This window comes from Parasteatoda tepidariorum, chromosome 10 (genome assembly GCF_982258835.1).
Source record: "Parasteatoda tepidariorum strain Cologne lab strain chromosome 10, Ptep-v5.0, whole genome shotgun sequence".
Lineage (NCBI taxonomy): Eukaryota > Metazoa > Arthropoda > Arachnida > Araneae > Theridiidae > Parasteatoda > Parasteatoda tepidariorum.
In genome coordinates this window covers 22798115-22823300 of record NC_141764.1, presented here as the reverse complement: position 1 = coordinate 22823300, position 25186 = coordinate 22798115, and the positions used below count along the sequence as shown (strand labels likewise).

General features: G+C 31.2%; 1 protein-coding gene across 2 annotated transcripts in view; it reads left to right on the top strand.

Moving 5' to 3' along the window:
- The first annotated feature begins 886 nt into the window (after window positions 1-886).
- Window positions 887-25186, top strand: part of LOC107452702 (uncharacterized) — a 188605-nt gene continuing 164305 nt past the window's right edge. Inside the window, exon 1 of one of the 2 annotated variants that reach the window (XM_087153657.1) lies at window positions 887-1347. Coding sequence is in view for 1 of the 2 variants with exons in the window: in XM_043047020.3 (XP_042902954.1) it covers window positions 1342-1347 (6 nt within the window). In the remaining variant the exon portion in view is untranslated. The remainder of the gene's footprint in view (window positions 1348-25186) is intronic. The other variant, XM_043047020.3, reaches the window with a different exon arrangement.

The following is a 25186-nucleotide window of genomic DNA, read 5'->3' as shown; positions in this document are numbered from 1 at the left end:
CCCCTACACAGGCCGGTCGGCGGCCGCTCTAATGCGACATAAATAAAGTTCTTACCTGTCTTTCCGAAAATGATGTTGAACAATTCAAATTGTATGAAGGAACACTTAATTCTGGATTAATACCAAATCGAGCGTTCAGATACAATTTAAAGTTAATATTAATCTAAACACCTGCAAGGGGGCCTCACTTACCAAGCGCTATCACCCGAAAAATGTTGTGCGAAGCTAGGAGGTAACGGGTTCGAATTCCGCTGTTACCCCGGATGTGTCTTCAAGATGTCGTTCTCTGTATTGGGCTACCTGGCTTTCTACTTTTGCAAAGGTATTATAAGCCTTAATTGTACACACAAGCCTGCAAATGTATGTTGTACTAATATAAAAATAAAATAAATAGAATAAGCTTATGTCCCGCAGTAAACTGATCGTTAAGACACGGTTCCCAGCAGATCACCGAAGTCAAGCATCACTGGCTGCGATCAGTGTGCGGGTGGGTGACCACTTGGATTAGTCTGCGTAGGGACCGAGGGTGTGCGGTATTGGTCCTCGTTAAACTGTTCTACCGTAAAGACTTCGCGTGCAGGTCGTCGGGCTACCGAAGCGGGGGTGCCATCCCCTCTGCAGAGGATCAAAATTGTGATGGCATGTCTTCGGATCATCCTCAGGGATGTTTCCCAGACCGTTGCCAATAGCCCATTGTGCAGCTCTAGTGCGACGTAAATTAACTACAACAACAACAGAATAAGCTTATACCGAATTCCCCTTCATTTAAATAAAACAAGATCTCACAGATCTGTTCCCAGCTAATACCGAAGTCAAGTATCACTAGCTACTATCATTATGTGGGTAGGGGACCACTTTGACAAGGCTACGAAGGGACCAAGGATGTGCTGTATGGTCCTTGTTAAACTTCATCCCCTCCGCAGAGAATTAAAATAATGATGGCATGTCTTTGGATAACCTTCAGGAATATTTCCCAAACCGTCGGCAGTAGCCTATTGTGCAACTCTAGAGCGACAAAAATAAGTAACTTCAACTAATTGAATAAAACGAGAATTACTTTCCCTTCCGAAAACCCTGATTGTTGGAGCCTTTTTAAATCGCCAGAAAGTTGCGTTTGCAATCGAAAGTTTGTTGTTGTTTGTGTGAATAGTAGTGATTTGATTTAATGATTTGTTGTTAAGTGTTTGCCTAGTTAAAATGAATCCTGCTGACAGTAGTAACATCTATTGTTAAATCTTTGCCACTGCAGCAAGTGTAAAAAGTTCAGCTTGTCATACCTGTCATCATTTACTCTTTCCGAGGAGGTACTTTCAAAGTAGTAATCGTAAAAAGATATTTGAAATGCAGGTAAGATTCTATTTCTTTATAATTTGCCAAGTCTTAATTGCACCTTCAATTATAAAGCATTTGTTATTGTATATGTGATTGATCCACTTATAGTTAAGTCAAGTAATCAAAATTATTTTAAAATAAATTTATCAATCCAATAATAAAAAAGGTTATAAGTTTTATTACCACTTATACAAAAATGAAATGACAGAGAATTTGTAGCACATTTGGGCAAGCATATCTAATAAACACTAGATTACTTTTTTTCAACAATCTTTCACACTGTTGAATATGTAATGCTGTCATTTTTTAAGAGTATTATCAGCTCTTTAAGTGAAATTTTATAACCTTCATTTTATTTGTAAGTACCTCTGGACCATTACTGTTGCAATTAAAAAATCAATGTAAGTGACAGAAATTTAAAATTGAGAAATAAATAAAAATAAAATAAATTTGTTTTATCGGTTTTTTGAAATTCTATTTTAGTGTTCATAACAGTAGCAATAATAGAAAAGTTGTCAGGCCACAATCGTGAAGCACTTATGTTTTTTCAATTGTATGGCAGTACAGTTTACAGCACAAATGTTTAAAAATTTTCCTTTCGGTTAGAAAAGATAATTTTGTTAAGATATCAATATAAATGCAATAGTTTATGTTGATTTCTTTCAACAGGCAGAATTATTAATTCACTCTAAAAGCATTAGTGTGGATTAAATTTAGGCTTAGTTTTTGACTAGAACTATAAAATAATGGTTTGAGTTATGCTCATTTTTTTTAAAAATGCCCATGTATAAACTTATATTAAAATCTTGATAAATTTTTTAAAGTCATTTAGAGTTGATAAAATATTATTATTATTTTTTAAATTGTCAATGCGTACAGAATAAGTGATTTGATGAATGTTCCGAATAGATGAAAGTTCAAATTTAGTGAATGAAGGTTCTAATTGAGAGGATGAAGGTTCAAACTGAGCAGATGAAAGTTCTGATTAATGATATATCTAACTCAATTATGAAGGTTCTAACTGAGTGAATAAAGGTTCTGAGTTTATGAAGGGCTTAACTAAGTGGATGATGAGTCTAAGATGATGATGTTTCTACGTGACATTTTAGTAAATGTATGTAAATTAGCTTCAAATTTCTTATTTTGGCACTAAGCAATAACGAACATGCCTTGCTTTTATTTCTTGTCTGAGAGCTTCTAATTAGCAAAATACATAAATCTCTAACTATCATTTAACCCTCTAAACGTTAGTCCCAGCTTTCTCCCAACTATTTTTTTCCCTAACGCCAGGCACTGAACTTTTCGCCTCGGAAGTTCTCTGAAGTATAGCTCGTTTAACCTTACCCGGTGGGCATGCGTATACATAAGTCATGGATACGCCACACTGCCCCAGATACCCGTTGATAGGGTAGGCCACACTCACACAACAGAACAATACACAGAGAGAAATATCCATTCCCAGAGTGGGAGTCGAACCTGTAACCATTGACTTCGCAGTCAGGAACACTGATCACCTGACCGTCTTTTCTTTCCTTCTAACTATAAGCTGCAGGATTCCTTGGTTGGCTGTGTGAATCAGCTAAAAAATCGGTTTTTCCCATATTTTTCTATTTAAGTGGACACCATACCGCTGAAGAATCTTTTCATAGCAAAATCTTTTTTACCTCCCATTAGTAATTTAAATTATAGAAAAAGTAAGTTCAGGCATACATTGTTATGAAGTTTCAATTGTTGAAGGAAAAAAAATCAAAATTCAAACAAATTATTGGAAGAGAAATTTCGCATTTCGTAATCCTAAGTTATTTTCTCATAATTTATTTTCATTTGGTTGTTTTGAACATTTCTTTTCAGAATTTAAAATTTCATGGCTTACTCTAGGTTTGTATTTGAACTCACTTTTCTTATACTTTGAATATTAAATTACAAATGGAGATGGAAGAGAATTTGCTATGAAAAGTTTATTCCACGGTGTAGCGCTCTCGATCTTAAATCACATAGTAACTCTGCACTTTGCTCCGTAAAGCTTGCGTTTTTCAATAAAAATGTGACGAAAAAGCTTTAAAAATCAAAAAAAATTTAATCCCTCACTCTCTGAGTATTTATAAATTGAAATACTTTATAAATTGAAAAAAGCACTTTATTTAATGTATATGATGCAATATTACTATATAACAACTAATAATCATAAAATGATGTGATCACTAAATATCAAGGTGTAAAATTATAAATTTCTAACTGGTAATTTTTGATGTCGCATCAAAGCCGACTTAGGAGTGCTAAGGGTTAAAATATATTAGTCGTATTTCATGTTTCCAATAATCGCCTTTTCCAACTCTTCTCCGATTCACACAGCAATCAAATATGTTTTGATGTTTTAAATCACACCTTCCTCGGTAGTAATGTTAAAGGATTTCGATTTTTTCCACACATAAATATTATTTTCGGCCCTAATTTGTGACTTCATTGTGTGATTTTATGATCTACTTAGGACTTCATTTTTGGCAAGACTTCTAAAAATATATATTTACACGTTTTCGTTCAACAATGTTTGCCAAATCATAAATCAAATACCGTCATTTGTTTTTATTATTAATTATTTACTGCAGTATACAAGGGACGAATTTGCCTCATTCAGCAACTGGTAATTCGCTGTTAATGGCGAATTTTAGCCTGCCGACTGATATGTTGTGAGGCTGATATGTTGTGTGCCGGCTGATATGTCGGCTGATACGTTATGCATATTCTTCATATTCGAAGCTGTCACGTGTGTCATATTCTAGAAGAAATTATGGCATTTCACTGTTAATGGCGAATTTTTGCCTGCGGGCAGATATGCTGTGAGGATGGCATGGCATATTCTTCATATTCAAAGATGTGACGTGTGTCATATTCTAGAAGAAATTGTGGCATTTCACTCTTAATGGCGATTTTTCGCCTGCATGACATATTCTTTACATTCAAAGATGTCATATGTGTCAGATTCTAGAAGAAATTCTGTCATTGTCAGTGAAAAGCACTGCTAAGCATTATTTCATTTATTTATTTGTGGTTCAAAACCTTATTTTTCGTTACATTATAATCGATAATGAGAATGTTTTTCCAGCCTACCGTTTGAACTTTAAAATACAGACGTATAACAACCTCTCTTAAACGACGCACTCCATCTTGATTGAGGCAGGTTTATGAGGCCATTATTTGGCTTAAAATTAAGATTAACCTGTAACTCGCGGAACGAACTCCCACCACGCGTCACGTGACATGCAATAAACCGACCAATGGCCAAAAAAGATAATAATGAAAGCAGCCGAAAAATGTGACAAGAAGCAAAAAGCACTAAACCATTTAATCACCCGAGTCCTTGGGCCAAGGGTATTTCACAGATCGTTTATCATGAACGTATACTTGTCTCGTGGTTCATTAATTATGGCAGCACAGACTCATTAATGTTGACAGGGAGTGTCGTTAGGCGACCGGCATCGTTACGGAGTTTATGATTGTTGTCGTTACTGTACCAGGGAGGGAAAAAATTAATAGGCCTGGAAGAGGTAGGGACAGTGATATAAGTCCGATTTCCCTATTACGTCATTTTTTTTCCCTTCTTGACTTCATATTTGAAGGCAATGATTTATGAAATTTTTCCCTTCAAAAGTTTCCGGATGATCTTTCCGTATCGTTTTCTTATTTTTTTTTTTTAAAAAAAACTACTTTATTCATCTTCAAGGAGGCGATTAAAGAAGTCATTCATCATAATAATAATATTCTGGAGATTTAAATTTCCGAGACAGCTTCCGATGAATCGAGAGTATCGATGAAATTGTTGAGCTCGGAGCAATAAATAATGGATACTTTGTAATTTGATGATTTTTGTTTATTTATAATGACTTTGTGCTAGGTGGATGGGGAAAATGATTTTCTTGAGAAGAAAATGTTCCCTCTTCCGATTGCCGAACAAAGTTAATCGTTATAAGCAGATGTTGATTCAGAGCTATTGTTCACAAATCTACTTATAACACGATCTCAAATAAACCGTATTGGAAAGGCAACGCAAACGTGCTACATTTCCACAATATAAGACGGTAAGATGCGAGAGTTTACACAATATTTTTTGTTTGAAAGAAGGCTTTAAAACAGGTTTTTTATGTGGTGCTAAGCAACAGTCTTATAGGTTGTCTACTGTAAGAACTCCCCCCGCCACATAGTCTGACTCCGTTTGCTGTTATGGAAGCAAGAATAGCGAGTTTCAAGGAGGGTAGCTTCTATTCACTCTAGGACTAACACAATAGACCGAAGAAAAAGATTCCCTTTCTATCGCCAACCAGAGCCAAAATCTGTCCTAAACAGTGACACCCACACCCCTACTTGAAATGGTTATGCCTCGTCACCGTAGATACCGCCAAGGGCCCAGAGGAATGGTTCGGGGAGTTCTTTTTTTTGGACAAACTATACACACTACTCAACGATGATGCATCGTCAAGCAAAAGTTCACAAGAATGCCTGGTGTATCGGTAATCCTACATCGACGATCCATCAAATCCATGTCCTAAGGAGTTTCACAACTAGTTTTTTTTTCTCTTTTTTTTCCCTTGTGTAACTCCAAAGAAAAATATTCATTGGTGACAGATCTGGTGAATGAGGGAGACACCTGATAAATATTGTGTATTCTATGGTCAGTCAATCGCCCTAGAGATGTAGCGTTCAAATATTGGCGCTTAGATTGTGCTTGACCCGTAATGCAAGCTACGATTCTTGCTTGTTAATATGTTTCTGAAATACATCTAGATTTTTAAACGATAATTTTTGAATCATCCTGCATAAGCAAAATTTTTTAACAGGTTAGTGCTTAATTCATAAAAATTTATTGTTTAAACATGTAGCAAAAAGCTTTTAGCATAGTGTGAACACATCATAGGAATTACACACCATCATAGCAACAAATGTCGGAAAATGTAATTTTTCATGGCGCTCTGCATCCTATTACTGTAGTTGAGGAATTCGATGTAAGAACAAGATAAACCAAGATTCCTAAATTGTAGGTGTGAGCAAAGTGAAAATTTAAAACCGGGGTCAGTGTGAGCTAATAGCAATATACCAACTCACTGGTCATCATTAGGGTTCAAACTTCGGACCACGTCATTGAAACTTACTTAAACCTTTTATTATATAACCCACGTTGGGCTTCACTTTTTAAACTCGGCTCACCACCAGAGGGCACCCTATACAGTCCATGTCCCAGAACTCTCAAAACTCATTTTTCAAACTTTTGGAAATATTTAGCACTGCCTTAGACGAGACAACAACAGACTGCTCATTTTTGGGTGCAGACTATCAATGTTCAACTCTGCATCCATATAATTTTCCCTCTAAGCTAGAAGACAAGGGAACTCTTAGATTAAACTTTGGGTCAAACATTGGGGAGTACTTTTAATGGAACTAACCCTAATTATGAGCTACATGGAGAAGAAAACTACGAAAACTCTCGGTTTCCTCGATCGAAGGGATCCTAACCCACGATCCGTCAACTACTTAAGATGTTTTATACCGGTTCTGCGTTTGGTGAGATCCCAGCCATCCCTGGAATTTGAAATTGCATACCTCATTGGTAGGCGATTGTTTTACTTAATGAAACACTTACTGAAATCCATTTTTTTTCTTCATCACTTAAATTTTGTCTTAGAATTTATTGAACGATAAAATGGTTGAGGTTAACACCTCATTAAATTGGCAATAGGTTTCCAATAAAACGTTTCTAAGTTCTTTTTTTTATGCTCTTATATTCTATGTTCATGAATGTTTTATGTTCTATGTTATGCTCTATCTTCTCAAACGGTTCTATGATATATATTATGGTTCAAACTTGAATCAATTCTTCTAATTCTTTTAAAAGACAATGCTTCATATCATATTAAAGACTTTTAACTACAACCTGTGAGTAAAAACAACCTGTGACAAAAAAGAATGAATAATTTTCTGACAAGGTTTCAGAACAGTAAGGAATTCAATAGGAAACTGTGTGGTATGAATAGAAGTAATCACATGGTGTTACATCACTAGCACTCTAAACAGTTCGACATCTCTATCTGCAGCTTATATGTCATAAAAAATGGCAACGGATGTCGGGGCGAACACTTAATGAAAGCTCCCGCAGTGAAAATACCGAGTAGGACATAATTACGAAGTAATCAAAGAACGCTCCACAGAAGGGTGTGGTACATTCATTTTTTTTTTTTTTTTTTTTACTTTCTTTTCTTGTAGGAATTGCTACAATGGTTCTTCAATTGAAAACGTGATTAATAGTTTCATAAATTTCTGACATCTGTGTCTTAATTTGGAATAAAGGGAGGTAGACTTTTCCATATATATATTTAAAAATAATAATAATAATAATTTATTTGGGAAAAACTGATAGCAAGACAAGATGATAAAATTGTATTAAATTGGACTATTTTTTTTTATTTTTTTATAATTACTAATACTCCGAAAAGAGCGTTTGCTTTGAACATCTGCTCAATTAACTATATTTTTTCATAGCTAATCCTTTTCAGTTTCTTTTATTTTATTATTTTCTTTATCTACCTATTCTTTAACCTATACTCTGTAGTCTGTTCGTATGACTTAAATAAGAAGTACCATTATTACATGTTTTTGGCACTTTTCATAAGTAAAGTAAATTCACCTTTCGCCGTGTTCCGGTCGTAAGTAAATTCAAATTTTTTTATTTTTTTCTTATCTTTTTCGGGGGAGACGTGGAGCGTCCACTTTGTTTTGTGTTAAACAAACAAATAATTAGTAAGTAAAATAAACAAATAAAATTTTTGAATTTACTTACACCAGGCTGACCAAACAGTACCCATTTTTTTACAGCCAATTTATTTTATTTAAAAACAAAATAATGTTGAGATTTGCCTCCGTAGAAAATTTTATGAAAATATTTACGATTTTATTGAAAAATTTCAGCCTTTTTTTTAAATCTCAGTATTTTTAACCTATATTCTGCAGTCTGTTTGTGTGACTTCGAAAATAAAAAGTACTATTACTATCAGTTTTTTGGCACTTTTCATTAGCCAGTCGTAAGTAAATTCACTTTTTTTATTTTTTACTTATTTTTTCGGGGGTGTGGTGGAACGTACATTTTGTTTTGTGTCTGACAAACAAAAAAAATTAGTAAATAAAATAAACAAATTTTTTTTTAATTTACTTACACCAGGCTAACCAAACAGTACCGATTTTTTTATATCTAATTTTTATATTTTTTTCCTCGAAAATAAAAAGTACCATTACTATCAGTTTTTGGCACTTTTCATTAGTCGGTCATAAGTAAATTCACTTTTTTTATTTTTTTACTTATTTTTTTCGTAGGTGGGGTGAAACGTCTATTTTGTTTCGTGTTAATCAAACAAAGAAAAATTAGTAAATAAAATAAACAAATAAAATTTTTTTAATTTGCTTACACCAGGCAGTGCCCATTTTTTTTATATCTATTTTATTTTATTTTTTACTAAGCAATCACTTTATTACTCTTGCCTATTTTATTTAAAAACAAAATGTTGAGATTTGCCTCCTTAGAAAACCTTATAAAAATATTTACTATTTTATTGAAAAATTTCAGCTTTTTTTTAAAATCTACTTATTTTTAACCTATATTCTGCAGTCTGTTTGTGTGACTTCGAAAATGAGAAGTATCATTACTATCAGTTTTTGGCACTTTTCATTAGCCGGTCATAAGTAAATTCACTTTTTTTAAATTTTTTACTCATCTTTTTAGAGGGCAGAGGGGAACGTCTATTTTGTTTAGTGTTAAACAAACAACAAAAAAATAAATAAACTAGTAAAATTGTTAAAGTTACTTATACCCGGCTAACCAAAAAGTACCTAATTTTTTTACATCTAATTTATTTTTTACTAAACAAACTCTTTATTGCTCTTACTTATTTTATTTAAAAACAAGACAAATGTTGAGTTTGGCATCCTTAGAAAGCTTTAAAAAAATATTTACTATTTTATTGAAAACATTTCGTTTAAGCACAAATAAGTAGTACGATCTAAAGTTAGTTTCAAACATTGATTTAATAACTTCCTCATCATCTGAGTAGGGTTCAAAATTGCGAAGTTGGATATAAAGAATCCCTCGTTTACTTTGAATCAGCTCTTTGCTGATAACATAACTAAAAACATAAAATATATTTTGAATATAAAATCTCGTTACTCAGTGTTTAGAAACGAAAAATTTTCTCTTGAGTTGAAAAGGTACCGAAAAATCCTTTTCTGTTCTCATTTTTAATAATGCAATATGTCAAAATAAATACAACAATTTTAATAACGCAACATGTGAAACGAAATCTATTTTCTAAGTCTGTGAATACGATTTCAGAAAAACATATGCACCGATTTTATTGTAATTTTGTGCGCTTTTCTAAATTGAATTGACTGGAGATTGAATGATAGAAATATTTTCTTTAAAAATAACTTATTTTACTTAGCAATAATACATGAAGTTTAAATTCAATCTTCATAGACTAAAATTTTTATTATTTTAAACTTTAATTCCATTGCTAGTCAACTTTATCTAAAGCACGTAATTCGCTTGTTAAATTTAAAAAAAAATAATAATTTAATTTTCAAAACTTATAATGAGAATTTCTGGAAATATCAATTTTAAACCCGTTCCATATTGCTGTATTAAAAATGCTTACAAATAATTAAAAAACTGAAAGTGCGAAAAATATTAAATAGGATAACAAACTCATTTAGCGAAAAAAAAAATGGTGTTGGGTGAAAAACTCGTGTTGCAAAAAATGAGTTGGATAAAAAAAAAAAAGAAAAAAAAAATGATGTTATATCGAATTAAAAAAAAAAAAAAAAAACAGTGCTTAACTTTTTTTGTTTGTTTTGCTTTTTAAATTTTTTTTTTAAATTCGTGGTTTTTAAATGCTCAATTTCAAACATAAGATTTTAAGGCTAAAATCTAAATCACTTCACAAATAACAATTATGTATGATACGGAAAAACTTTAAAACAATCCTTAATCAAAAATTCTTTTTTCATTTATTGTTTTAAAACAACGAGTTAGTTGTTAAATATCCATTTCAAACAGTCTTAGGTAATAAGTTTCTGAACGTTAAACTTAAAAACTGAACTAAAAAGGCGGAAGTGAGTTCGAGAAGCGAATGGGAAAAAATGGCGGACCGAAAAAGAACAAATTGCAGGTATGAGCGAATGATTTATCGTCATGATTCTGAGCAAGTTTATTTCAAATTAAAATATTATTCGCCATGAATCATATAATTAAGAGAATCCTCGATAATTACCGTCGACTTTGAAGTTTCCCAAACAATTTATCCTTCACTTCTCTGCTTAATATGGGGCAACAAATTTAAAACTTAAAAAATGCTTATAATGTAATTTTTAAAATGTCAACAAACAACTAAACATAACCATATTGTGAATCGGACTGTCGAAATTGTTTAAAAAATTTCCGAGTTTAAGTATTTGTAAAATTTGAGTCGAAATTTTAAGAGGAAAAACCGAAAACTCGCGAACATCAATTATGTCTGATTAGATAAAACAATCTTTAATCAAGAACCCTTTTTTAATTTATTGTTTCAAAACAACGAGTCAGTTAATAAATATCCATTTCAAACAGTCTCAAATGAAAAGTTTCCGAACGCAAAACTTTAAAACTTTACTAAACGACGGAAGAGAAATTAGAAGGTAATAAGAGTTCGAGAGGGGAGAGAAAAAAAAATGGCGAACAGAAAAAGAACAAATCGCAAGTTAGGGCGAAAGATTTATCGTCATGATTCTGAGCAAGTTTATTTCAAGTTAAAATATTATTCGCCATGAATCATATAATTAAGAGAATCCACGAGGTTTTCCGTCGACTTTGAAGTTTCCCAAAGAATTTATCCTTCAATTCTCTGCTTAATATGGGGCAACAAATTTAAAAAATGTTTATAATGTAATTTTTAAAATGTTAACAAACAACTGAAAAACTAACCATATTGTGAATCGGACTGTCGAAATTGTTTAAAAAATTTCCGAGTTTAAGTACTTGTAGAATTTGAGTCGAAATTTTAAGAGGAAAAACCGAAAACTCACGAACATCAATTACGTCTGATTAGATAAAACAATCTTTAATCAAGAACCCTTTTTTAATTTATTGTTTCAAAACAACGAGTCAGTTAATAAATATCCATTTCAAACAGTCTCAAATGAAAAGTTTCCGAACGCAAAACTTTAAAACTTTACTAAACGACGGAAGAGAAATTAGAAGGTAATAAGAGTTCGAGAGGGGAGAGAAAAAAAAATGGCGAACAGAAAAAGAACAAATCGCAAGTTAGGGCGAAAGATTTATCGTCATGATTCTGAGCAAGTTTATTTCAAGTTAAAATATTATTCGCCATGAATCATATAATTAAGAGAATCCACGAGGTTTTCCGTCGACTTTGAAGTTTCCCAAAGAATTTATCCTTCAATTCTCTGCTTAATATGGGGCAACAAATTTAAAAAATGTTTATAATGTAATTTTTAAAATGTTAACAAACAACTGAAAAACTAACCATATTGTGAATCGGACTGTCGAAATTGTTTAAAAAATTTCCGAGTTTAAGTACTTGTAGAATTTGAGTCGAAATTTTAAGAGGAAAAACCGAAAACTCACGAACATCAATTACGTCTGATTAGATAAAACAATCTTTAATCAAGAACCCTTTTTTAATTTATTGTTTCAAAACAACGAGTCAGTTAATAAATATCCATTTCAAACAGTCTCAAATGAAAAGTTTCCGAACGCAAAACTTTAAAACTTTACTAAACGACGGAAGAGAAATTAGAAGGTAATAAGAGTTCGAGAGGGGAGAGAAAAAAAAATGGCGAACAGAAAAAGAACAAATCGCAAGTTAGGGCGAAAGATTTATCGTCATGATTCTGAGCAAGTTTATTTCAAGTTAAAATATTATTCGCCATGAATCATATAATTAAGAGAATCCACGAGGTTTTCCGTCGACTTTGAAGTTTCCCAAAGAATTTATCCTTCAATTCTCTGCTTAATATGGGGCAACAAATTTAAAAAATGTTTATAATGTAATTTTTAAAATGTTAACAAACAACTGAAAAACTAACCATATTGTGAATCGGACTGTCGAAATTGTTTAAAAAATTTCCGAGTTTAAGTACTTGTAGAATTTGAGTCGAAATTTTAAGAGGAAAAACCGAAAACTCACGAACATCAATTACGTCTGATTAGATAAAACAATCTTTAATCAAGAACCCTTTTTTAATTTATTGTTTCAAAACAACGAGTCAGTTAATAAATATCCATTTCAAACAGTCTCAAATGAAAAGTTTCCGAACGCAAAACTTTAAAACTTTACTAAACGACGGAAGAGAAATTAGAAGGTAATAAGAGTTCGAGAAGCGGAGGGGAGAGAAAAAAAATGGCGAACAGAAAAAGAACAAATCGCAAGTTAGGGCGAAAGATTTATCGTCATGATTCTGAGCAAGTTTATTTCAAGTTAAAATATTATTCGCCATGAATCATATAATTAAGAGAATCCACGAGGTTTTCCGTCGACTTTGTAGTTTCCCGAAAAAGTCATCCTTCACTGCTGCTTAATATGGAGCGACAAATTCATCAATAAACTTTACGGATAGATTCTGCAGCCAAGAAGCAATTAAAAATAACTCATTCCGTTTTGCTTCCTTCTATATTTGAGTAAAGGAGGAAAAATGAATCCCGGTTTGATGTTGACAAATTACAGTCCTGGAGCTAAGGGGGAAAAAAGTCAATTAGCTATCGGATTTAATTGCTTTTCCTATCGATTTAAAAGAAAATTAATCCGAATCTTACCGGCCTCCATCTTTCATTAGGGAACATCATAACTCATATAAGTTTTAACTCTCAGGATGTATTTTGTGGTGCAATTTATTAATTACTTGGCAGCTTGATTTGGCGATATTTTAGAAGAAGAAAAGAAAAGACTGTCACGTTTTATGGGAGTGCATTAAGACACTTGGAATATTTAAGAGTAATGTTTAATGTCTTTTTCTTTTAATATTTCTTTTTATTTAATTTGAAAAGGAATTATTTTAAGTTTAAAATATTATCTTAGTTAATTTTATTTTATCATCGTCGATAAATAATTTTTAATAATTTAAGTATTGACCTTATTTTGCAATTTTAAATTTTAAGCAGTAATTGAGAGAAAATTTTAAATTCGTTTAAGAGGAGAGCATGTTGCTTGACTTATTATTTGATATCACTACTAAATCTATTGAGGAAAATTTGAATTTCAGACGTAAACATTTCTAAAACTGTTATCCTAGTTGGAAAAGATTCTTTTCTTTGAATTTGATACAGCTAGCTAGCTAGTGTTTTATGCATTTTTTTTTTTTTTTTTGTCTTTTTGGTTGCATATTTTATCACTTTCTTTCTTTACTTTTTCTATCTTTTTTTGCCGAGGGAACATAATTTAAATAGCTTTTAAGGTTCCCACAAAGGATACTGTGATAATTTAGGTGACCAAAATGCTTTAATTTGTTTGGTTTCTTTTATATAAAGAAATCGATAAAAATTGAAATTCTTTTAATGCGTGGTTTATTTGATTTGGTTGTGTGACTTTTTTTTGTTTTAATTCCATTATTCTTTTATCGAACGTAAAACTTGCATAGTTAAGATGCATAGTTAAGAAAAATATGTTCACAAGAAACTACATTTAAAAGATTTTAGTATCAGTGATGTCAAATAGATAAATCTAATGAAATCATTTTTAAAGTTATTGAGATATATGAGAGAGAAATTAATATTTTTCTCAAACTTTTCACTGTCGGCAAAGTAGCAAGATTGACGGTACGATGTGTAATAGTGCATTTAAAAAGAATTTTTTACTTTTTAAATCAATAGCATTTGGAGCACGAAAAAGTTTTTGCTCGCCATAATTTATACATCGGAACCTTTCTTTTCTCTGCGGGTTCGATCCCCGGCCCAGACAATGGATTTTCAGGATGCAGAAAATCTTCAGCGGCCATGTCGTATGATTATGCGGCATGTAAAAGATCCCTGGACTGCCTTATTGGCTCTTGGCATTTCCGCAAAATTCAATTCCTAGTGCACTTTAGCATCCAAATAAGAGTCTCGGTGCTGCCATCTAGTGTGGCAGAAACTAGACGTCCAAATTAACATGGCCTACGGTATCTCACCCATTGTGGTGGTCCTGAAAGAGTGGATACCACTTCTGGAGAACGCACTAGGTCTGCTCATGTGTGCGCACTTGTGCAGCTCATTGGAAATAAAAAAAATTAAAAAAAACTTTTTTTCTTCTTACTATTCTCAATTAGATTTGGAACATATTTTCTTGAATTTTTCTATAGTTCGATATATTATAATAAAATAATTCGTAGAGTTTTTTTTTCAATCGCGATTTGTTTTTATCAGTACATTTTTACGTCATTCTTTATCTTTTATATTTTTTTTTAAAAAAAGAAAACTTTAAAACAAAGTCAACATTTAAGATAAAATCCTCTTATAAGTTCAAATTATAACCACTTCAGTTTCACTAGTTTTTCATCTTCGAAACATTATTTGATGCATTGAAATTTGGGGAGGGGGGACTTTGGAAGGCAGCTAAAAATCTATAACTTAGAGAAAAACTTATTTTAGGTCCCCAAGGTAATGCTTAATTGGGTCTGGAGCAGAGGCTGATAGAAGATGCTAGAATTTTCAGTAGAGAATTTTGGAAAGTTATTTTTCAGGTGCTATATATCCAGTAATTTAATGAATAAACGAATAAAAATAAATATAAATAAATATAAATAAATATAAATAAATGTAAATAAATATAAATAAATAAATATAAATAAATAAATAAATGTAAATAAATAAATATAAATAAATAAATATAAATAAATAAATAAATGTAAATAAATAAATATAAATAAATAAATATAAATAAATAAATAAATGTAAATAAATAAATATAAATAAATAAATAAATGTAAATAAATAAATATAAATAAATAAATAAATGTAAATAAATAAATATAAATAAATAAATAAATGTAAATAAATAAATATAAATAAATAAATAAATATAATTAAATGAATGAAGTCAAACATCTCTGAGGCAGAGGTAATAATCTTCTACTATGGACAGTGCAATTTCGAAAACATTTAGCCCTAAAATCAGCAAAACAAGCCATTGATAACAACTGAAATTAATAGGGGTGTGACAGTTATAGCTTTGGTATCAAAACCAATTGTACCTAAAACCTATTGTGCATACAATGTACGACGAAAAGAAGTTGTAGTTTGTGCTTGATATTTTATTTATGACCCATTTTATGGTTTGAATTTTTTGCAAAAAAGAAAAATGAGTAGTTTATTTTTGTAGCTCGATTTGTAACAAATTAAACGTGTAATTTTCGTTTGAAATTTTATTTAAGAAAGAAAAATGGATAGTTTGTGTTTAAGATTTCACTTATAACAGAAAGTGAGTGGTTTGTGTTTGATATTCTCTTACTTATGGGAAAATGTGTAGTTTGAAGTTACTTTTACAATAAAAGAAAGGTGCGTTTTGTGTTCTGAATTCTATTTATATTGGAGAAATGTGTAGTTCGTTCGAATATCCATTTATAATATATCGAAAAATGTGTAGTTGGAGTTTAAATTTTATTTTTATAGTGGGGAAATCATTAGTTTGTTTTTCAAATTTCTATATGCTTGAACAACTTTTTAAAATTAAAGTGTAAAGAAAATAAGTGCAGAGATAACACGAGATGCGATGCTTTTTTTAATTATAAATTTACCACAGCTATTTATTTACTTTTCTTAAGGCTTTACAATGTTGTAAAGCGCAATAAGTTAGATTTTACGGTTAACTTAAAAGTGTTTTTTTTTTCTGCTTAGAAATACATAACAACCAGACATATGTATAAAAGTCCACAACGGAGATTAAATTATTATTTTCAGCCACCAGTTTAATTAATTCGTCGTAAAAACAAAGCATGTGAAAATTAATTATGTCATATAAACAATTATCTAATTTACTGCTCATATTAAAATACGCATTTGAAAAGCATAACAAATGCTTCACTATTCTTGTCATGCAAAAAATTTTTTAGTAATTTTTTCTAACGACAAGGTAAAAAAAAAATCTGTTAATTACAAAAGAAAACGCTTTGTCGAGAACTTTTTTTTACGTCAAAATACCGTATTTTTGAAAGAAAAATTTCTTCGTCAGCTTTTTTCTCTCTTAATAAGTAAATCTAAATGCTACTTATATTGATATTCAATAAACAATAATTTATTATTTTTTCTCTTAACCTGCTTTTAGAGAATTAATTATGAAACATCAAGTGATTACAAAAAAATATTAAAATTGCAAGTTGCAAAAATTACAAGTTAAATAAATTTGACAAGGTTTTTTTAATGAAATATATTTTAAATCAAATGCTTAGTTATTTGCAACATGTTAAATATAACTTCATAAATTAAATTGAAATGCTTTCAAGTGTCGTGTTTTGTAAAGATCGCTCTTATATATAATTCAGAAATCTTATTAAAAATAAAGAAAAAAAGCATACACATTAAGAGTAGCAATATATTTAAATGCCAAAAAATTTAAATAAATAAGAAATAGAAACACTAACTAAATCATATTAACAGAAAGTCCGGTTCAGAATATTAAAGCTTGTTTGATTCGAAAATTGAAGTTGCTTTTAATATTCGCCAAATTTATGACTTTAAACTTCTCTCTGTTTCCAATAATATCGATTTTAGTGTCTCATATAACAGTTTTCTTCAATTGTGATTTGTTGGATTTCATTAGCGGTTTTGGTTTTTCCTCGGTAAAATGATAATTTTCTACTCCCAATGCGTGTACTTTTCAGTCTTCTTTCTGAAAGAGATTCTAAAACTATGTAATAAGGGCAGTGTTTTCGGAACACCCTGCATGATAATTTTCTCTTTTTAAGGTATCTGACTGGATTTGATACAATTGTTTTTGAGAAAAAAAAACCATAACTGAAATTGTAACTTTATTTTTAGTAAGCAGAACTCTTAAAATTATTACACTTAAAATCAACTTTAAAAAATTCATAAAATATTTATGTAAAGTAAGAGCAAGTTTGAGGCAAAAAATTACAAAATCTTTGTCACGCTAACAGCTCTATAGTAAACTGTAATGCATAATTATTAAAGTAATTTCTGTTTCTAGCATAAATTGTGCTTTTTTTTATTTTAAGTTATTTCAAGTTACTTTAATTCTATAAAAACCTTTCAATGAAAATTTAAAATATCTTATTTTACATATAGATATTTTTATAAATTAGCGAGTCTTGGTTATTAAATAATTTTTAGTAAACTAAAAATTTTAGACATTTTAGAACCAGAAATTTTAGTTCGCAAACTAAAAATTTTAATTTGTAAATTAAATATTTTAAAGAATAGTTTCGAATAACTTTTTTTAAACTTGATTTTTGCTTTGAATTTCCTGAAGGTGTTTCTGCGTTGCAAAAAGAGTGAATTAAGATCTATACACATAATAAAACGAAGAATTTGTGAGTAAACCATAGGCTCTTAAAATAGGATATTCAATATGAAGTACTAAATAAGTACAATTGTAATGACGAAGCCCGAATTTTGATTTTTTTTAAAACTATATTTTAAAAGTAGTATTTTTCACATTTAAAGAATGGAATTTTCAATGGAGACATTTAAAAAATGAAATTTTCTTGATCTAATAATGTAAAGCCACTGAGATGGGCAACAAATAATAATAAAAAAATCGGAATTATTTTAACTTTATTATTTGTGTCGGAATTTGTCTCGCATTTTGTGCACGATTTGTAACGTTGTTCAGTACCGATTTATTGATTATTTTCTTCTTTCTTTCATGTCGTACGAAGTACGGGTATTCAGATAGTAAATAATAAAATATTAAAAACGAATCCGTGGTAAGGAAGTAAATTGCTTTTATTAATTCATATTTTCTCTTGGAATTTATTTAAAAAAAAATTAAAACACAAGTTCTATTTTCTAATGAGGGAATCTGGGTCGGGATAGCCTGGCTGGTAAGGCACTTGACCCATGTCCATGACCATGTCAAGAGTTCGTGGGTTAGATCCCCATCGTCTGAAGACTTCTCAATTAGTAAATGGTGACTAATGCCCGTTAAATCTGTCGAGTCGCAAAGTCCTCCATGCTCCCATAACAAATCAACACCTCTGGGGGTACTGATCCAGGAGTTTCTTTGTCTTCTGGATTGATTCAAAATTACAAGGCTACGGAGTTGAACATTAGTAGTCGTAAACCCAAAATTGTGTTGGCTGTTCAACGACGGACATAAAATAAAATAATGAGGAAATCTGAGACGCGATGGCTCAGAGGATGCCTCCCAATGCGGTGATCCAGGTTCGAATATCAGCTGTGGCTGATTCTGCTTCCGACTCGCACCACCACAGAGCTGGTGTAAAATATCCTCAGTGGTAGACGGATCATGGGTTAGAATCCTTTTACTGTGCCTAATCGCGGGATGTTGTGGTTTTCCTCTTTATGTAACGCAGATGTGGGTTAGATGCATTAAAGAAGTTCTCCTCGAAGGCTAGTTTGTCCCAATGCTTGACCAAGGAGTTCCCTTGCCCTCTATGTCGGATTCAAAGTTACAAGGTTACGGAGTTGTTGATAGTCGTTAACTAAGAATTGGATCTGCTGTTCAAGACCGGTAATATAATTAAAAAATAACGAAAGTTTTTTGAAGAAAAAAAAAGAAAGAAAAAACTGTCTAGAGAAGAAATTATTTGCTTGGAAAAATGAAAAAAAAGTTAGCTAGTTAGACAACTTTTTTTAATTAGCTCAATTAGCTTTTTTTTATATTTTCCTTTACAAGGAAGTTTAAATTAAGGATACTTCGCGATTGAGCAAATAGTTGTCATTTTTTTCCTATGACGTAATTTTAGTTAAACTAAAAACTTTAAAAAAAAATCTTTAAATAATTTGCTTAAATTCAATTTTTAATTTAAATCAATGAAAACATTTTTCGTGCGGCAAAATCCTTTCAAAAGGAGTTAAAAGGAAAATTGGAAGCAAGAAAAATTAAGGAAAGTTAAAAACAAGAAAAAGTGAGAATCCTTACTAATTTTAAAGGGAAAATTAGTAACAAGAAAAAGTGGGAATCCTAACTTTCAAAACTCCCACAACAGTAATAGAGAATATATGAAGTAACAAAGTACTTAGAGCTTATTTTGTTTTTAAAAATCATGTCCCGATCAAGGAAAAAAAGTACAAGATATCCTTTTTTTTTCAAATCCAAATTACAATTACGATAAAAAAAAATTTTTATTTTACAATCAAGTTATAAGTACAAAGTATACTTTTCTTCAGAATCAAGTTTCAATTAGGATACTTTTCTCTGCTGAGTAAATACTGATCTGATTTTATTTTTCTTTCTTTGAAGTATTTTTAACAGGTTTAAAAACTTTAAAAAAATGCGACAATTTTGTTTTAAATGAATTTTTATTTCAAATTAACCAAAGATACTTTCTTGCGGCAGAAACCTCACGGAATAAATGGAAATAAAAAATAAAAAAAAAACGAGGGAAAAAAACGGGAGCCTTAACTATCAAACCTCCTACAAAAGAAATAGAGAATGCGAAGCGACAGAGTACTTTGAGCTAATTTTGTCTTTCAAAATTTAATCCCGAAGTCAGGAGAAGACAAAAAAGTAAAAACGTCGAAGTAAATTGTCTGTCCCGTTTTTCTTCTCTATAAACGGCAAAATAATATATAAATATGAACAGGAAAAAGTGAGTTGGAAAAAATTTCAACCATCATTTCTATTCCCTTGGGTGGCATCACTTGATTCTTCCTCATATCACGTGACATGTGCGGACATTTCTGGAGGGTGGAAGTGTCAGCAATTAGCCCAGAGACAAGGGTCCTGTCAGAGGGGGTGTGGCTATAACATTTGGCGTTTAAACGCTTTTGGCAGACATCTCATAATGGATTAGATGCTCTCCGCCATTTAAGAGGTCGGTTAATTAAGTTTTAAATTGGGCCTGAAACCTTTTGAAAGCTTCGCAAATTACAAAAACTAATATTATAAATGTTGGCGTCCATTTTTTTTCTTTCTTGTCCGGAATGCGAAGTGGTATTTTGCTGAAGAACTAGCAAAAATATAATAATTTCATCGTCCGTTGTGTTCATCTCCCGGGAAAACTTTTTAAATTACTTCGTGCTGCGCGCCAAATAAGTTCAACTTGTATAATTTTGATTTTTTTTCCTTTTCTTTATTTAGTAGTTATGGAAAAACGCTTGATACAGTTTTTGAAATGAACCTCCTATGTTTGACAATTCACCCATCCTGAAGCTGCTTTTCGTCACTTTTGACAATTATTTCGGGACGAAATCACGTGATTTTTGACAAATTGTTAAAGCGCAAGTGTTGACGAATTCCTCATTCCTATGACATCTCAGTTTATTTTGGAGGTTCTTTAGGTTATTTTTAAAACCACAAAATAGCGGGATTCTACAGGTGTTAGAGTGCTCGCTAGCCAAGTTGTTTCCTTGATCTTGGTTTCCGTCAATGACAGGGTCCCAACTGTTTTATTTATTTTATTTTGCGTCGTATTTCCTACTCAATTCTAAACTGGGAAATTAAGCGTAATGTTTCAGTGAAATTCGTGTTGTCAAAAAATCAAGGATAGTAACTTCAATCTGACGAAGAAATTATTTCCGGAATGTCAGGAAACGGTTTTGTCTTAGGCGAAGAAAAATTCGATACTTTTTAGTATTTATTTTTCACTGTGTTATGGTACTGGGGGAAGAACTTTTGTCTGTAACCCAATTCGGCAAGTTCATCCACGTATTGTTGAACAATATTTCCGGCATCTCCTGTGGCAAAGAGCGGAAAGATCAATGTCATTCATAAGAATGATAATTTTTACTAATATAAGCGTTTACAGATATGCTTTTTGTTATGAAATTAAGTACTGAATTCTTCATTTGCATTTTAAAATGTACGTGTTGGTAATAATTTACTTATTACAATGCAAATGGAAAGTTTCGTTTCGTGCTTAAATTCGTAATTATAATATTTATGAGCACTTATTTTATCAATTCTTTTCAACATTTTCAATAATTATTGATTTAGTTATTGGCTAGCAATAACTCATATATTTGTACCTAAGTGCCCCCAATCGCCGCCCTTTTCATCACTCCAATAGCACTCTGAGTGTTCGTGTTGTATATTGAACTAGTATAAACGTATGACTAGATTGTTTCAGGCTTATATTATTTGGACCGAATTCTAATTGGTTAAGTGACGTACGCTACTCTTATTGTACTATTACTGTAATCGAATAAAAAATTATGATTTGCTTAGAAAAGTTCATTTTGACGTAATTTTAATTTCTTTCCAGTGGATCTAAATCATTTACAAAATGATTTCGCCAAAACATAATTTTCTTCGCCAAATTTACGATTTTATCTCATTTGTCGAGGTGGCGAATGCTTAGCTAGGGTCCTGCTGCAGTGTAATATTTATCTACAACAAGATATTTCTATTGCCACAAGACAACAAGAACAACATTCTGCAGGATATCATTGTCTGTAAAAATATTCTTTCTCTATCTGCAATGGAGGAAAGAAAATGTAACTTTTTTACCTTTGAGATGGCAATTTAGTTTGAGAAAATTCAATCTTTTTACCACAAGTTATCGATTCGGGGGGATGTATTTTGCTTCATCATTCTACTTAAGATTCGTTTCAAATTCAAACATTAATAAAATTTACTGCCACTCTACTTTTAAATTATATACAACGTTTTAATTTATATGCGGAAAAAATTGTTGTAGTTTATTGATATACAACTTCGATCAGTACTACAAGTTAAATAAGTTTTCGCCTCAAGATGCAATCTATCTTTTTTTTTTTTGTACTTTCTTGTTATTTAATGACATACGTTTTTGTAAGATATTATCTTGCACTATTTCGGCTACTTTGTGACTTGATAAAGTACTGAAATATCAACTGTATTGCAGCTCCGTGTCAGGTGACAACGATGTTTCAATAGATAAAGTACTGAAATATCAACTGTATTGCAGCTCCGTGTCAGGTGACAACGATGTTTCAATGGATAAAGTACTGAAATATCAACTGTATTGCAGCTCCGTGTCAGATGACAACGATGTTTCAATAGATAAAATACTGAAATATCAACTGTATTGCAGCTCCGTGTCAGATGACAACGATGTTTCAATAATTCCTTAACTGTCAAAAGTAGAATTTATGTATTTGCTTTATAACGAGCATCGAACAACCACCCCATTATTGGGTTTACGGCACCATAGATATAATTTTACAATGTTCAACTCCGAAGCGATGTAACACAACTCAGAAGAAGAGGGAACTCTTGGCTATCAAGCATTGGTATAAACTCATCTTCATGTTGTGCTATTTGATGGAACTCCGTAAGGGAACCGTAAAATATCTCACGGTTAGCATGACGGCAAAGTGGAATTCAAACCCATGATCCGTTCATCAAAGAGGATAATTTTTACTTCAACACTGAGGTCGGAACACTGAGAGCAGAATGAGCCATTCCTGGGATTCAAATTTATGTCGCCTTATCGATTCCTTGAGCCACTGCAGCTCAAGTAAAATTTATAGTCATTTTATCGCCATTTTTGATTGAGTAGAATGCTCAAATTTCACTTGAAGGTCAATGACAAATGAAAATAATCATTTTTTGACCTATTGAGAATAGTCTACCAGTAAGATTCGGTTGAGAATAGAACTTTCGCCCCACCACCGATTTAATCAAACTAGCAAATAAAATGAATAAGAATAAAGGCTATTATTACAAGAAATCTGAAAAAAATATTTTTGTTAGGTAAAAGACGTAAAATGTTGGGAGCATGCATATAAAGCAATTAACTTCTATCACCTGAATTTTTTTTTTTCTTTTAAGAATGACGAGGCCATGAGTTTTTCGACAAAATTATTTCCTTTTTAGTTTACTTGTGAAAAGTGTTTTTTTTTTAATTTTAAATTTTGGTTAATTAGCCAAACTAAATATTTTGCTAACTACTTTAGTTAATTAAATTTTAATTAGTACAACTAAGACAACAAAGAAATGAGCTTCACATCAAGAAGTTTCGTCTCTTTTTTTAGATTAAGCAGAACGAATTCATAAATAACTAATGAACAAAATTACATAAAATGTAATATATTTCCCTTTTTAATCAATTTATAAATAACTTTTGCTCACAAAAACTAAAACAATATGGCGACATCCAGTATGATGATGGCTCCTACATCAAATCCCAAGTAGAAGTACTTGAGCTCTTTTTTTCCGAAAAGATTAAAAGGGAAACACACACATGATGAATAATTCATTATATTTGAAGAAAAGGAGCGAAAAAATTAACAAATATCCATTCTAGCACTTTTTTCAAGAAGCTGATATACAAAAGAAAGATGGGGAAAAAAAAAAAAACCTTGTCTCATCTAGGTAAAGCCGATCACCACGATAAGCAGTAACTGATGACATTTTGTTTTATTTTTCTTGGAATAAAATTTTTTTTTTACCTTCTAATTTTTTGAAAGTGAGATTTTAAGAGTATATATTTTTTCCGGTAAAAAAAAATATTTCGAGAAATAAATAATAATACACGACCAATTTATGTAAGGGGGTGGCAAGTAGGTCGATGAAGAAAGATAGAAAAAAAAAAGATCGTTCCATAATTGATTTGGTCCTTGCGTTCGAGAATGTAGGCAACCGAATACGTGTCTCTAGCGTGATTGATCACGAAAGGAGAAAGCCCCCTTCATCCACGGTGTGTTCTTTTTGGCAACTTTAATTACGCAAGGTTTCAGTAGCCCTGGCTCTTATATGACAGTGATATATTAGCTCTAGCCTGGGTGGAAGGTTTTAGCTGCTGTACCCATTAGACAGTATGTGAGAGTTGAGAGCAGAACAAGATGGCTGACATTTCTTTCAAAGAACAATACTAGTTCGAAGTATCGTTTGCTTTTTTGATTAACATCAGTTTGTAGAATTTAATTAAAATCAATATTGTGCACAAAAATAAAATTATGCATTCGACTATGAAAGTCTCTTTAAATTTGATTTTATGCTTCCGACAGAAGTTTAAAAAATTTGTGACAATAAGAACAAAATGTAAATGTTAGAATTTACGACGAATTCTTATTTCACTACAAATTTGTAATTTTTTTTAACGCAACAATCGCTTTAAACCAATTCATGCGCTATTATTAAAATCATAATAGGGTACTTTGGGTACTTTATGAAGAATTATGTAATTTGGGTACTTTAATGAAGAAAGCCTCCCATACCCAGACATGTGACATTTGACGTCAGCTAATCTTTATCTGCAAAATGGAGTATTAAAGTTCAGTTAAGTTTCTCTACATAAGTTCGAATGTTAATCAACGATAAGTTAATTAAATACAGGACTGTATCGCACATCGAATTATGTGAAATATAATTCTTTATCATTTACTTCTTTTACTTAACTTAGATTTATTATTTGTATATGTAGTTTATTTTAACCATGATATATTTTTGTTTTGTCTACCTGGTAACTTCGACGTATAATTGATTTGTTTATGCTTCACAGCTGTCTTTGTGTTAAGTCTCTGCTTAAATATATTGCGAAAGAAATGAAATCTTTGAGGAACAAATCTTTGTGAAAGAATTTACAATGTACCACTTAAAAAATTTATAATTGACGGGCTTGGTTAACTCGAAATAGAATGGAAAGAACGGTTGCTAACGTAAATAAATGCCACGTTTCAACAACCAATCAGGATCGAGATACCCCACACTGCGTCATTTGCAGA